The sequence below is a fragment of the Suricata suricatta genome, chromosome 6, assembly GCF_006229205.1.
Source record: "Suricata suricatta isolate VVHF042 chromosome 6, meerkat_22Aug2017_6uvM2_HiC, whole genome shotgun sequence".
In the NCBI taxonomy this organism is placed as follows: domain Eukaryota; kingdom Metazoa; phylum Chordata; class Mammalia; order Carnivora; family Herpestidae; genus Suricata; species Suricata suricatta.
Genome location: NC_043705.1, coordinates 57,172,313 through 57,188,407, shown reverse-complemented (window position 1 = coordinate 57,188,407; position 16,095 = coordinate 57,172,313). Strand labels below are relative to the sequence as shown.

Below are 16,095 nucleotides of genomic sequence, written 5' to 3'. Positions count from 1 at the left end.
CACACACACACACACACACACACACACACACACAATAGCCAAGATACAATAAATAAATAAAATAAAATATATACACAAACTTTACTGAACTACTATACTACTTATACTTCTGGATCTCTTCTGAACCTTTAAGGTGTAAGTTTGCTTCGAAGAAAATTAGCTTTACCCTCTTGCACTGTTCGGGCGAATGCAAACTGGTGCAGCCACTCTGGAGAACAATCTGGAGGTTCCTCAAAACATTAAAAAATAGACTACCCAATGATCTAGCAATTGCACTACTACCTATTTACCCAAAGGATAAAAAATACAGATTTAAAGAAGTACATGCACCCCAATGTTCATAGCAGCATTATCAACAATAGCCAAACCATGAAGAAAGCTCAAATATCCATTGACAGATAAATAGATAAGGAAGATGTGGTATATATACCATGGAATATTACTCAGTCATACAAAAAGAATGGAAACTTGTCATTTACAAAAATGTGGATGGAGCTAGAGTATATTATGCTAAATGTAGTAAGTCAGTCAGACAAAGACAAATACCATATGATTTCACTCATCTGTGGAATTTAATAAAACAGATGAATATAGGGAAGGGGGAAAAAGAGAAGAGAGGAAAACAAACCACAAGACAGGGAACAAATTGAAGGTTCATGGAGGAGGTGAGTGAAGGATGGGCTGGATGGGTGATGGACATTAAGGAAAACACTTGTTCTGATGAGCACTGGGTGTTGTACGTAAGTGATGAATCACTGAATTCTACTGCTGAAACCATTATTGTAATGTACGTTAACTAACTAGAATTTAAATAAAAATTTAAAAAGAAAATTAGCTTTTAGTGAATACTACAATGGGAGGCGAAGATTATGGGAGATGCCTGGCAGAGGGAAGAACATTCAGTACCCTCTCCTCACATTACAATTTTCTTAATGGATTGGAGACAGAGCTCAAGTGGGGGAAGAGCAAAGAGAGAGGGAGACACAGAATCTGAAGCAGGTTCTAGGCTCTGAACTGTCAGCACAGAGCCCAATTGATGTGAGGCTTGAACCCATGAACCGCAAGATCATGACCCGAGCTGAAATTGGACAAATAGTGGACTGAGCCACCTGGGTACCCCTGGTTTTCTTTTTCAACATTACATTGGCTATTCAGGGTCTTTTCTGGCTCCATACAAATTTTAGAATTGTTTGTTCTAGCTCTGTGAAGAATGCTGGTGTTATTTTGATCGGGATTGCATTGAATATGTAGATTGCTTTGGGTAGTATCAACATTTTAACACTATTTGTCTTCTAATCCATGAGCATGGAATGTTTTTCCATTTTGTGAGGGTCTTTTTCAATTTCTTTCATAAGCTTCCTATAATTTTCAACATACAGATCTTTTACCTCTTTGGTTAGGTTTATTCCTACGTATTGTATGATTTTCAGTGCAACTGTAAATAAGATAGATTCCTTGACTTCTCTTTCTGCTGCTTCATTATTAGTGTATAAAAATGCACCTGGTTTCTGTATGTTGATTTTATGTCCTGTGACTTTTCTGAATTCATTTATCAGTTCTAGCAGGTTTTTTGGTGGAGTCTTTTGGGTTTCCCCAAAAGTACAGTATCATGTGACAGTATAATGTCATCAGCAAAAAGTGAAAGTTTTTCTTCCTTGTCAATTTAGATGGTTTTTATTTCTTTTTGTTGTCTGACTGCTGAAGCGAGGACTTCCAAAATTATGTTGAATAACAGTAGTGTCGTATTCCTGATGGTAGGGGGATAGCTCTGTTTCTCCCCACTGAGAATGATATTAGCTTTGGGTCTTTCATATAGAGACTTCATGATCTTGAGGTATGCTCTTCCATACTTTCTTGAGAGTTATCAAGAAAGGATGCTGTATTTTGTCAAACACTTTTTCTGCACCTATTAAGAGGATCATGTGGTTCTTATCCTTTCTTTTATTAATATGATGTATCACATTGATTGATTTGCAGATTTTGAACCAGCCCTGCAGCCCAGTAATAAATCTCACTTGATCATGGTGATTAATCCTTCTAATGTATTATTTGTTGGATTCTGTTTTCTAGTATCTTGTTAATAATTTTGGCATCCATGTTAATCAGGGAAATTGGTCTATAGTTCCACTTTTTAGTGGGGTCTTTGTCTGGTTTTGAAATCAAGGTAATGCTGACAATACCATGTAATTCTAATTACAAATAACAGTGGCTAACATTCTCAATTCTTACATGTATTAAGTTTCTCATAAGAAAACTGACATAGGTTGGCCAAGATAACCACTTGAAGAGGGAAGTCCTGATCGGTATGCCATCTAAAATTTCCCTTTGGTGGTATGTATTCAAATTTCTGGGAAGAATATAAACTTTGTTTTTATAGGTTTTTTTCCTAAAAAGTTACTTGTAAGTCAAACTATTTTCCTATTAACTTTGTTTAGAAATTGGAGATCAGAAAATAAAAATCATACTTAAAATTACAATAAAGCATTTAAAATTACATTCTATGGGAAAACTCCACATAAAATTTTAATATTTAGTATTATTTGTATACCAAACATAATAACTTAAAGGCATATAATAAGAACTAGTAAAATTTGACTAATAGGTCATTCAGCTACTTTTACAGAGAGGTAATACAGAATGTGGTTCATAGTGTGAACTCTCCAGCCACAGTGGCAGCTTTCCTGCCAACCAAGTGACAACAAGCAGGCTACTTCCTCCTCTCTGCCTTTGTTCCCTCATCTGCAAAATGAGGATGATAGCAATAAGCTACCTCCTAGGACTGTTATAAAGACTAAATGAATGAACGCATTTAATGCTCTTAGAACAGTATCTGACACACTGTAAGTGTCCATAGTTAAATCCATTCCCCTTCACATATGTTATGACCTAAAAATTTGCAAAACCTTTTTTTTTAGTGCCTCAGCCCTTTTGGGATAGTTGCTAAAAATGAATGAGTTGATCTGACTGGTGAGGAGTCAACATTAGAGAGAACAATTCAATGGGCAATAGTAAACATACACAAGAAACGGGAAGGAGTGCTAAAACTCTGAGTCACCAAACATTTAAAGATCAAATCTTTATTTCATAGTACAGAGAACACTAAACCTGAGATCTCATCCTAGCTCAGCTGTCAAGTTTAGCTATTGTCTTTGGGTCAATCATTTAACTTCTCTGGGACTAAGTTTCTTTGTCAATAAAATAGAGTTTGGATCATTCACCACACTAAAAACTTTAAGATCTTAAAATAAAAAAAAATAATAATAATAAAATAAAAAATAAAAAAAATAAGATCTTAAAATAGCTCTTTCACTCACCAACAGTATACTGAGGTTTACTGGTATATTTAGCCCTACAACAAATGATTAGAGTCATCTTAATAATTCTATAAGTAAGATTTCCAAATCACTATTAATTTCCTGAGAAAATTCCACTTAAAAATACTGTTCTGAGAGAAGTTACCAGAAATCCTAGATTTTCATTAGCAGTCACCTTAATGGGGCTTATGGGGAGCTTTTATGGTATCACAATATATTCCTGGCTTTACTCAATATTTTTACCCTGCCACAAAAATAAAGTTTCCCATAACGGTCACAGAAAGGAAATGACACTTAATCTTCTTCTTCATTATCAATACTTCCAAAATATTATTTGTAAAGAATCCTTAGGTTATTGAAGACTTCTAGATAATTTCCCATATACAAATATAACATAAATCAAGTAAGATATGCATTAACCACTCAAACTACTGCCAACTCTCTCTCTCAAACCACTTTTAATGAAAGTAGCATTTCAAATTTACCATTCTATTATCACAATGGTAACTTATGATAAATTCCTTTGTAACAATTAATTTTATCTTCAAAGGCTTCCCAAGAAACAATTTTAGCAAACAAGTCAATGGGTCTTGGGTTCATTCTCGAAACTTATTAATTTGCAATTCTATTTTCAGTTTAAAGTATAAAGTTAGTTAGTCAAGCACAGATACATGATGCTATTAATCCTTTTTTTCCATTGTTATTCTGTAAGAACTATAAAACCAAAAATGTTTATACAATTACCTCTTGAAATCCAGTTTGATGCCTTTATTGCTTTTTATAACTTCATTCAGCCATTCTTGTAAAGTATTATCACTATTTGTTTCAGGAGGATGGGCCATGATTGGTTGGCTATCTTCTGATCCATCACTTGGAAGAAGGACATCGGCCTCTACCATGTGGGCAGGACCTATCCAAATAAAGGAACTTAAGGTAATGGTAATAAAATAAGGACTGCAAAAAATGTCATGTCCAGGAGCCTTCTGAGGAGGATAAAAACTAACATTTGTTGAGTAACTAAGTTCCAGGTGCTAAGTGCTAGGCCTTTCCATGTTTGTTTCACACATGAGCGAACAGGTAGTGATGAGGTAAATGCCTTTCCCTAGGTTACACAGCTCTTACCCTGTTGTTATAATATTTAACTTCTTCCCACTAAATGGCAAACTGAGCATACAAAAGAAGGAGTAATAAGTGTTTGTGGAAGTTTCTGAGAATAAAAATAATACTTTTATCTTCTCATTTCTCAAATTAGAAACTCTATTTATTATAATCACACTTTTCCTAAAGATGTTACAAAGGCTGTTTTTCAAGGCTTTAAAAAAACACACGTTTTTATTCTCAAGAAGATTTAAATGTTTTCTTTTTTTTACCAGCATATCTTTTAAAATGACAGTGTTTAAAATCTACATGCTGAAATGTTGTAACATAACGTAACATTACATGTAATAACTTCTGTAAACAATTCTGATTATTCTGTGATCGGGATATGTTGATAGTGCAATAGCAGGTGGTACTTCTACATTGTTCCTCCTGTACTTCGGTTTTTTAAATCATAGACGTTGTTAAAAACCCAGTTTTACAGTTTAATCACTATTAATTAATAGAACTGAAACAGGTCTATTAATAATAGTTATATTACATTTAAATATTATGGAAGAAATGGGATAATCCACTGAGATACAGCCTTCATGCCTGCAGGAGCCTGTCTCTTCTCCTTTGGACTAAAAAGAAATTGCAAAACTAGCCTCTGGTTTTGCCTAATGGAATGTAAAAAGGACATTATCGGAAGACTGAGTAGCCTACAGAAACTTCCCAGATCAACATTAGACTGCCCGCAATTGGAAATAACTTTCCATTGGCAATTGTAAAACAAGCTTAAAAATAAAGTATCCATATTTAATTAGATCATCTCTAATATAAGATTTCTACATAGACTATTAGGAATTGTAAATTTTAAAGATTTTTCTCAAACTTTTAGTTGGAAATATAAAAATATTTAGTTGTTATATAGAAATACAATTTATTTTGTTTTGACTTTGTATCTTGAGATTTTCTAAATTTACTCATGACTTAATCATTTATCTGCAGAAACTTTGATTTTCTATATATATCTCCATATTGTCTGTAAATAGTTTTATCTTTCTTTTTTCATTAAAAAAACTGATATGTAATTCACATACCATAAAATTCACACTTTAAAGTATACCACTCCGTGATTTTTAGAATATTCAGAATGTAATACAACCACTACTACTATCTAATTCCAGAAAAATTTCATTATCCCAGAAAGAAACCCTGTATCCATCAGCACTCACTCCCTATTCTCTGCTCCAACCAGTTCCTGGAAGCCACTAATCAACTTTTTCCTGAAGCGGTGCTTTTGCTAAAATTCATTTATCAAATAATCACTGTGTGATTATTATGTGTTTTAGGTTCAAGGATTCAATATTAAACCAAAGTTCCTCCCTTTGAGGGGCAAAGAATAACAATTTAAAACAATATCTTTACAATAAAAGAAATATATTTTCAGACACATTATCCAGATACATAATTGAATAGGATGCAAACAATGCATAGATTTTTATACTAAAACTTGGGACTGAGGAATTTTCCTTGTACTGAGCCACTCTGAGTTATGCCCCAGACCTCTCTGGTGATATGCTTTCAGTCTGTGCTGCTGCAGCCAACAGGGGTACTTCATAGGAAAAGGCAGAAAAAACTGCTATCATGTTCATCTATAATGAAGGTAGATGTAGGTGTAGGTGTAGGTGTAGATGTAGGTGTTGGTATAAGTATAGGTATAGGTATAAGTATAGATGATTATAGATTGAGTCAGGAAACCAAAGTCTTGGTTTCTAGCCTAAGCATGAATACCGCCCAAGGCAATTAGTTATAAATTAGTATACAAAGGCTTCATCTATCCATTCAACAAATATTTATTGACTCTTTCCTTAATATACTATGAAAGACTCAGAAATATGTAAGATATACAACAGTGACCACAAAATTTTACTCCAATCACTACAGTATATAAGCAAGTGTAAATACATTGAACATTTCAAATAGACACAGAAAGTTTTAGCTTATGGGCAAGTAATAAATTGTATCATGTATCTTGAATGTATCATAGATAAGCTGCTATAAAACGATTGCCACTTCAGATAGCTGTGAACTAGGTGATTAACTAGTTGTTACTTAACCTTCTAATTTCTGTATAAGTCTAATTACATGAAATAGAAGTTGGGGTTCTGATTTTTTACTTTGCTTTTCTGTTTGGAGTGTCATTGTAACTACTGTAGTGTAAATAATGGAAAATAATTGCATATATTAAAAAAATAAATAAATAAACAGAAAAAAAACCAAATAGACACAGAAAAGGCAAATCGCTTCTGGAAAAAAAAAATTCTTCCACTATGGAAATTTGTTCATTTTGTAAACAAAATGAGATATTTTATAAAAATGTTTATGTCATCCTAGAATTTACACTTTGATCTTCTAAGTCTTTTATACCTGCAAATATGCCCAGATATCAAAAAAAGAGTTGAATTAATCTATTACCCAATGTAAATACAAGAAACTGTATTGACTTACTTTTCAGTGCCTCATTCATTTGTGCTTTGTGGTTAGCAGCATGATACCAGAAGATCTCGGCACCATCTTCTGTTGTGATCTGGTTATTTCTCAGAAAATATTCTAGTATATTTTCACTCCAAGATCCTAAAACAACATTTATACTTTTTAAAAAATGGATTGGTTTGTATGGAGTAAACATTTTTAATAATAATGGCAGAGTTATATTTTGGAGGAGAATAATAAGGTAATTAAACTGACAATAATACAAAATTTTAAAAAATGAGAAAAGTATTATGATGTGGCAATTGAGAACATGTATATATATATAAGTAATAATTAGTAAACATACAGAATAGTCTGTCTGAAACTTAGAAGCATGAGGAATATGTAGGAAGAAAAAAAGGAAGCAGGTATTTTAAAGCAAGAATTTTCATATGTTTTCCTCTCCAATACTGGCCCCATAAATAGGTAACATGTATGTGAAATCACAATAAAAGCTATGTTAGGGATGGCTAGGTGGCTTGGTCGGTTAAGCGTCTTACTCTTGATTTCAGCTCAGGTCATGATATCAAGATATATGATACTGAGTCCCACATTAGGTTCTGGGGTGATAGCATACAGACTGCTTGGACTTCTCTCCCTCTCTCTTTGCCCCTCCCCTACTTGTGCATGCGCACACACTGTCTCTCTCTCTCTCCCTCTCAAAATAACTATATAAACTTTTTTAAAAAAGTTATATTAAAATCTTTTAAACTTTGTATAACCTAATTGTTTTCTTCACCAGAGGCCCCCCATTCTATATTTATATTAACAATTTAGAATTGTAAACTATACATTTAAGCATATTCACCTTCGGATTATGAATCTGGACATTTATGTCAGTGACTAAATTCCAGAGTTAATATTTACAGATTTGTTTACCATGTACAAATATGCATAATTCCCATATCTATCAACTACTTTTTGGCCATCCAGATTTTCTATTAGGCATTAAAATATGTGAGTTAACCAAGACTATACTACTTGAATCCAAATCTACTCTACACTGTGTCATATCCCAATATAACAATGAGAAAAAGTTACCTACCTAATTCTTGTATATTAATTTAAACATTTTAGTGCCTATCAATTGGCTCCAAATTCCTGATGCATGAGATTATATCTTCTGTTAATTATTTGTTTCTTAACTCTGCCTAACAATAGTTAAAAACCTCAAAACAACCAGCAGAAACTTCCAATAAGACACTGAGAAAAAGCAAATTTTGATTACAGAATAGAGAGACATATAAAGAGAATTTCTAATTAAATGCATGGAACGTAGCAACCACTCCGTGTATTGGGCTTTAGAATAAAGGTAAGAGTTAGCTGTAGCATCCACTATGGCCCCAAACATGTGGTTCTATTTAGCATATGCAACAGTCACACAGTTTTCAGACTCAGAAGAAAATATATAGCAATTTTAAAAATATTTGAGCTAGGGGTGCCTGGGTAACTCAGTCAGTTAAGTGTCTTACTTTTGATTTCAGCTCACCACAAATTGATTGTAGTGATGGTTACACAACTCTTGATATATTAAAATCCACTGAATTGTATGCTTTAAATAAGTGAAATGTATGGTACAGAAATTATATCTCAATAAAGACTTTTTTTAATTAAAAAAGAAGAAAAATACGTCTACTCAGAAATTACACGTTCATAAACTTATCCTATAGACAGATATGCTTATATGTGGGAAGTAACATATTCAGTACAAGGATACTTGCTATAACACTGTTTGTAACAGCAAGAGTGAAAACAATATAAATATCCATCAACAGTGGATTCGTTAAATAAATATGGTATATCCATGAGATGGAACATTATGCAGCCATTAAAAAGAATGAGACAAATCTAGATGTACTGATATAATCCCAAAGATACGTTAAATGGAGGGGAAACCCAGTGGAGAACAATATGCATGGGTGCTATGGTAGGAAGAATTATGACCACCCCCCTGCAAAGATGTCCACATCTAATCCCTGTGTACTGTGAGTATGTTAGATTACAAAACAAGCGGGAAATAACATGACAAACGAAATTAAGTTTGTTAATCAGCTGATTTTGAGGTGGAGATTAGCTTGGATTATCCAGGTGGGCCCACTGAATCACAAGATCCTTATAAGTCAAAGAGGGAGGCAAGAGAGTCAGTGTCAGAGTGATACAATGTGAGAAAGACCGGACTAGCCATTGCTGGCTCTGAACATGGAGGAAGGAACCCTGAGCCAAGGAACTCAAGCAGTCTCTAGAGGATGGCAGGGCAAAAACACTGATTCTCTCCTAGCGCCCCCAGAAGGAATGCAGCCTTGCTGCCACTTTGATTTTAGGTCACTGAGACCCTTTTAGATTTTTGACCCGCAGAACTGTAAGATAATAAATTTTTATTGTTCTAGTCACTAAAAATTAATGTGCTAAAAAAACTACTTTGTATATTTTTAAAAAGCAGAAGAAAACCAAAAAAGAGACATATGGCATATGGTGACATGTTTATTGTATTCTCAAAAGTCAGGATTGGTAGTGTCAACCAAGAGAAGAGGCAGAAGTGAAATAAAAGCATTTATTTGCAATCTGAGAATTGCAATTCAGGAGCCTAAGTTTGGGTAGCAACCTAAATCGTGGCCCACTAGGAACCAAAGTCAGTTTTTAAAGACAAAAGGGAATGTTTCTATATGTTGTTTACAAAAAAATTTGATTGGTGTCGGTGGCAAACAACAACAACTAATCTTAGATAAACATAATTGTTTGCTAAGGCTATCACTAAGAAAAAGTCCATACTGTAGTAAGTTGCATGTGTTCATGTAGAGCCCTTAGAATATTCGCAGTTTGGCCCAGTTTCAAAGTTCACGGTTCTACGTGATGAGAATGTGCCTAAGGCCCACCCCCTTAATGGCCTTCTGGCTCATTTTAAAACTCCTTGACACAAGTGACTCCATTTTATTTTATCATTAGAAAACATACCAAAAAGTTTCTATTGGCATTGTGTGGATTTTTTCCTCTGCTTCAACATATTTTATAAATGCTCTATAATGAGCATGTATTATGCTTACAATAAGGAAAAAACTAAAGCTGAAAAAATATGTCACCAAAGCTATCTAACATGACTACTTATGTTTATGTAAACGTTACTTCAACCTTCTGAAGTAGAACTGCCTGGTTTAAAACACCTCTAATTCTAGGGTCAAACAACAGGGACACAGGAATCACCAGCTTCCAAAGGTTGGATTCAAAAAGCTAGAATAATGGTTGACCACACCCATTTGTCTGCATTTCTCACGCTCACCCAATTCCAAGAGGAATCAGACTGACCGAAACTACTCCGCATTTAATCTACTTAAATTATTGATGATATAAATGTCACTTTCAACCAGGACCTCAAGACGCAGTATTCCTATCCCTTCACCACTCCTTTTCAACATCATACTAGAAGTACTAGCTAATGAACTAAGACAACAAAAAGAAATAAAAATATACAGATTGGGGAAGAAAAAATAAAAATCTTTGTTCACATATGACATGACTGTATATGCAAAAATCTAAAAGAATCAACACAAAAACTCCCAAAATTAATAAGTGATTATTGCAAGGTTGAAAGATACAAGGTTAATATATAAAAGTCAATTGCTTTCCTACTTAGCAGCAAAAAAACAAGTGGAATTTGAAATGAAAAACACAACACCACCATTTACACTAGCACCCCAAAACCCCAAAATACTTAGGAATAAATCTAACTCTGATAAATGAAATCAAAGAATTAGAGATATTCCATGCTCATGGATAGAAAGCCTCAATACAGTCAAGATATCGGTTCTTCCAACTTGATCTACAGATTCAAGCAATCCCAATCAAAATCCCACAAAGTTACTTTATAAATATTAACAAACTAATTCTAAAATTTATACGGAGGGCATAAAAACAAGAATATCCAACACAACCTAAAAGAGAAGAATAAAGAGGTGATACTACCCAACATCAAGACTTACTATAGAGCTACAGTAATCAAGACAGGGTGGTACAGGTGAAAACATAGACAAACAGATCAATGGAATGGATCAGAGAGCCCTAAAGTAAATACCCATAAATAGAGTCAACTGATCTTTAACAAGGGAACAAAGGCAATACAATGGAGTAAAGATAATTTTTTCAACAACGATGCTGGAACAACTGACAATCCACATGGAAAACCATGAATCTGGAAACAGACCTTGCATCCTTCACAAAAATTAAAAACAGAACTATAAAACTCCTAGAAGAAAATATAGAAGGAAACCTAGATGAGCTTAGGTATAGCGATGACCTTCTAGATATCTCACCAAAGGCACCAGCCTTGAAAGAAACAATGAGTAAGCTGGGTTTTAATGTGAAAATTTTTCTTGGGTGTCTGGGTGGCCCAGTTGGTTAAATGTCTGCCTTTTGATTTTGGCTCAGGTCATGATCTCATGGTTCTTGAGATCAAGTCCCATGTTGGGCTTGGCACTGACATCTTGGAGCCTGCTTGGGATTCTCTCTCTCCCTTGCTCTTTCTACCCTCCCCCACTCATGCTCTCTCTCAAAATAAATAAACATTGAAAAAAAAAAAAGAAACACAAAACAACAATAAGGTACAACTATACAACCTATTAGAATGCCCAAAATCTGGAACACTGATAACAACAAATACTGGTGAGAATGTGGAACAACAGGAACTCTTGTTCACCGTTGGCGGGACTGCAAAATGGTACAGCCACTTTAAAAGTTAGACAGTTTCTTACAAAATAAACATACTCTTACCATACAATCCAGCAATTGTGCTCCTTGATTTCTCCGTGGGAGTTAAAAACTTAAGTCTATACAAAAACTTGCATATGGATGTTTATAGCAGGTATACTCATAATTGCCAAAAATTGTCTTTCACTGAGTGAATAAACTCTGATACACTCAGACACCTAACTAGGTATATTATTCTGTGCTAAAAAGAAATGAGCTCTTAAGTCATGAAGAACTTCAAATGCATACTCTTAAGTAAGTCATTCTTTCATTGAAGGCATACTGTATGATTTCAAAGGCTACACACTGTATGGGTTCAACTATATGACATTCTGTAAAAGACAAAACCAAGGAGATAATAAAAAGATCAGTGGTTGTTGGAAGTGGGTATGAATACGTGGGCTCAGAGGATTTGGGGGAACTATTTTGTATGATACTACAATGAGTGATACAAAGCATTATACATTTGTCTACACCCCAAGAATGTACACCATTAACAATGAACCCAAAGGTAAACTATGGACTTTGGGTGATTATGAGGTGTCAATGCTGGCTCATAAGAATAGGAAATGTTGATAATGAGAAGGTTCTGCAGTGTCCCAATAGGGAGTATGTGGAGAATCTGTGTCATCCAGCTCAGTTTTCCTATGACCCCAAACTTGCCCTAAGCATTCCTTTTTTTTAAAGGGTGCAATATTCTTGCTATTCATGGCCGCCCCATCGGTTTTTCTCTTAAGGCCCAGGGGAGGAACAAAAATTCTAGGCCAGTCCGTTGTGGGCGCACTGAGAAAGCGGTCCCCCTTCAAGAAAAGGGAGTAGTGCTGTCAGAGGAGTCTCTCAAAGCGCTCCAACTACAGGCGCGAGGCCAAAGTGCAGGAAAGCGAACCAATCGTATACGAAGAGCCCTCCAGGCACCCTCAAAGGCCGGATCCGCGCTTACCAGGGCCCCCAGCGGTCGCTGTCATGGCAACGGCCGGCCGCAGTCCGCGGAGGCGCTGAGCCGTGGGCAACCGCCGCTGACCGTCACAGGTGGCGTGGAAACCCGACTCACCCAACAACACACTGTACACATAGGAGCCGCCTCCTACGGTCCACTGAGCGCCGGAGTAGAGGTTCCCAAGCCAAGGCGGAAGGTGGCGCGGAAAGCGGTGCGCACGCGCAGAGCCTGAGGCTGGAGTTGCGCGAGCTCGCGGTCTCAGCGCCGGCGCCCGCGGTCCAAGTGTCGCGCGAATTGCTCTTTTGAAAGGTAGTGGGAAAACCGGTAGTTCTGCTGAAGAACTCTATGTCAGGGAAGGCAGAGGATGAAAGATCGAGTTTGAAAGAAGTCAGTGGTGTGGAGTACGATTTTCCAAAGTTGGATTGTTTTCTTTTTTTGTACCAAGTGACATGAAGTCATTTCTCCACAAGCATTTTAAAGTGATAACTTGGAAGTTTTCTGTCTCCCTCTACCTCTCTCCCAGTCTTCACTCAGGAAACACTCCTAGAAGCTGTATTCTCTTACCCACTGCCTTCTTTGCCCTCAACTCCTTACTTTCCTCAGCCGCGGTGAAGCTAGAAAAAGACCTCAGGCGGAGTGAAACCGATCTGTGTTCCCAGCATAGCGCTGCCATTTTCTGGTCCTGTGTTGTAATACAACTCAGTCAGTTGTGAAATTAACATAACACATCACCTGACACGTAACACGATTTTAGTATCTTTTAGCCTTTTCACGCATGGGTTGTAATTATTTCAATTTGTCTTTGGTCAGGCATTCACTATTCTCTGGATGTTCTCTAGCTGAATCAAAAAGATTTCTAGAGTTCCAGAAAACTCTAAGTTTGCATGATTTCAGTGGTCTTTAAAGAAAGATGTTTGAGATTTATAATTGGTTGACTCATATTTGCTTCGCATTTCCCTAATGATAAAAAAAGAAAGTCATACGTTTCAAATGTTCAAGGCAGAGTATTCATAGAATTTTGCAACCACACCCCAATCAACTTAAGAACAGCAGCCACTTCTCATTTCCTCCTCAACTCTTTGCACCATAAATCTTATTTTTGTCTCTCTGGATTTGCTTCTGCTGGCCACTTCACATATGTGCAATCCTGCAGTGTTATGGTCTTTTGTGTCTGGCTTCTTTCATTTAGCATATGTTTGCAAGCTTGGTCCATACTGTAGCATGCATCAGTATTTTTCATGGCCAAGAAAAATTCCGTTTGTATATACCACATTTGTCCATTCATCAGTTAACAAACATTTGTGTTGTTTCTGCTTTCTGGCTACTTAATGACTACTGCTGCTATAAGCATTCATGTATAGATTCTGAGTGGAAGGACGTGGAACGTATTTCTCCTGGGGTAGAATTACTGGTTCATAGGGTGACTCTATGTTTAACTTTTTGGAAAACTGCTGGTTTTTCAAAGCAGCTACTTCATTTTACATTCCCTCCAGCAATGTATGAGGGTTCCAATTTCTCTACATTCTCAACAATACTTGTTATCTGTTGATTTGTTTTTAATTGTAGCAATCTAAGTGGAAAATGAAGTACTATCTCATTCAAGTCTTGACTTGCATTTCCCTGGTGATTAATGATGTTGACCATATTTTCAAGTGCTTATTGACTATTTATACATTTTATTTGGAGAAATGTTTATTCAGATCATTTGCTCATTTTTAATAGGGTTGTTTGTGGGGGGTTTTTGTTGAATTATAAAAATTTCTTATAAAGTCTGACTACAAGTTCCTTAACATATATAATTTGCAAATATTTTCTCCCATTGTGCAGGTGCTTCTTTCACTTTCTTGATGGTATCAGTTGCAGTTCAAAAGTTTTTATGGCCTATTGTTCATGGTATTAGGTCAATATTTTCATAGTTTTTATAGTTACTGATTCAGTTAAAATTACTCTTCATTGTTCATTTTTTAGAGCTGCATACTGAAGTATGTAGCATGAAATGATGATGTCTGAGATTTGGTTGAAGGCACTCCAGCAAAGAAATAAAAGGATAGATGAAGCAAAAGTGGAAAGTCTTGAAAATTGCTGAATCTGAGATTTGTTATAGGATTGGTACATGGAGCATACATGGAGTATTATCTCTATTTTTGAGTGAGAATTTTTATACCAAATATGTATCTAATTGCTTTTTTTGGAACAAAGGAAAGGTTTCATATGTTAAGGGTATATGGTGCATTGAGGAAAGGATAGCAGATATATAGAACCCTATGAGATTAGAAAGTAACAAAACGGGCATTGATCTGAGAGTTTAGAGATGCTTTTGATGATATAAATAAATAGGAATAAATAGTGTATTGTTAGTTTTGAGTAACCCATTCTGGGTGGAAGTGGTGACATTGTACATATTAGAGGAGCAGAATAAGATGAGGCCATTATGGAAGCATGACCTTTGATTCAGTATACATAACTCATTCTTGGGTAAGAGGGTAGCTGGCCTTAGAATTTAGTTCTTCCACTCAGCACTTGTGTGGGGGGGGGAAATCACCCCAAAACAAACACCAGAGACTGCTAGGGAGACCCAGTCACGCCTGCAAAAGCAAAGGGCCTTTATTATAAGCTTAAGCTCCGCTCACAGTCTCCACCTGACCCGCTGGCCACGTGGAGAGAGAGCACCGAACAAAGGCAGAGCAGGGCCTTTTATGCCTTTGGGAGGGGGCGTTATAGGAAATGATGACAGGTGTACAGTGATCCAATCTCTGCCCCCCATCAATACTGGCAGTTGTGGGAGCCAGTCATAATAGTTGGAGTGTTGACCATCAGAGTGGGCCCAGGATGCCCCACGTGGGGCATGACTAGGCCCGCCTCTAGAAAGGTCAAAGGTATCTGCCGGCCTCTCCCGATTGGGCGCCCCAGGAGTTGTCCCTCCTTAAGGTGCGCCCTTTCAGGAGAAGCCGGCGCCTTCCCCTTTAAGTACAGGGGAAGGCTGGATCGGACCTGCCCGACGGCGGGGGACCGCCCCCAGCGCATTTCCACCGCGGTGGTGCGTCGCTACCGGCTCCGGGAAGACTAGGACAGCCCGGTGGTGAGGGCGGGATCGGACCTGCATCCTTACATATTCTGATAATAAAGTAAGATACAGAAAAGAAAATGTTAAGAAAATCGTTAAAAAATCATAAGGAAGAGAAAATAACATTACAGTACTGTACTGTATCCAAAAAATCTGTATATAAGTACACTTGCTTAGTTTAAACCTATGCTATTCAAGGGTCAACTGTATGTGTGTGTATGTATATATATACATACATAATATTAATATCAGTATTAATTTATATGTACTATATCAAATATATATATATTCTAGTTTTCTGGTCTCTCTTTTGCTATTTACTATTTTTCTGCCAGCCCAGTTGCTTATTCTTTTAAGGATAAAGCAGTTTTTTTACATTCTTTGGTTGCCTCTAATTTCTTTTTAAATATGCCTACATTGATAGCTTC

At 36.2% G+C, this 16,095-nt stretch overlaps 1 protein-coding gene and 1 long non-coding RNA gene across 4 annotated transcripts in view; one reads left to right on the top strand and one right to left on the bottom strand.

Annotated features, from left to right (window-relative positions):
• Nucleotides 1–12,890, bottom strand: part of FAM151B (family with sequence similarity 151 member B) — a 43,399-nt gene extending 30,509 nt beyond the window's left edge. Inside the window, exons 1-3 of one of the 3 annotated variants that reach the window (XM_029942516.1) lie at nucleotides 12,607–12,890; nucleotides 6,906–7,031; nucleotides 4,059–4,224 (exon numbers count right to left, since the gene is read on the bottom strand). In XM_029942516.1, coding sequence (XP_029798376.1) covers nucleotides 4,059–4,224; nucleotides 6,906–7,031; nucleotides 12,607–12,631 — 317 coding nt within the window. In that variant the 5' untranslated portion in view covers nucleotides 12,632–12,890. The remainder of the gene's footprint in view (nucleotides 1–4,058; nucleotides 4,225–6,905; nucleotides 7,032–12,606) is intronic. The other 2 variants (XM_029942515.1, XM_029942514.1) reach the window with 2 other exon arrangements.
• A 2,680-nt stretch (nucleotides 12,891–15,570) lies between these two features.
• Nucleotides 15,571–16,095, top strand: part of LOC115294558 — a 30,006-nt gene continuing 29,481 nt past the window's right edge. Inside the window, exon 1 of the long non-coding RNA XR_003909957.1 lies at nucleotides 15,571–15,728. This is a non-coding gene — a long non-coding RNA (uncharacterized LOC115294558). The remainder of the gene's footprint in view (nucleotides 15,729–16,095) is intronic.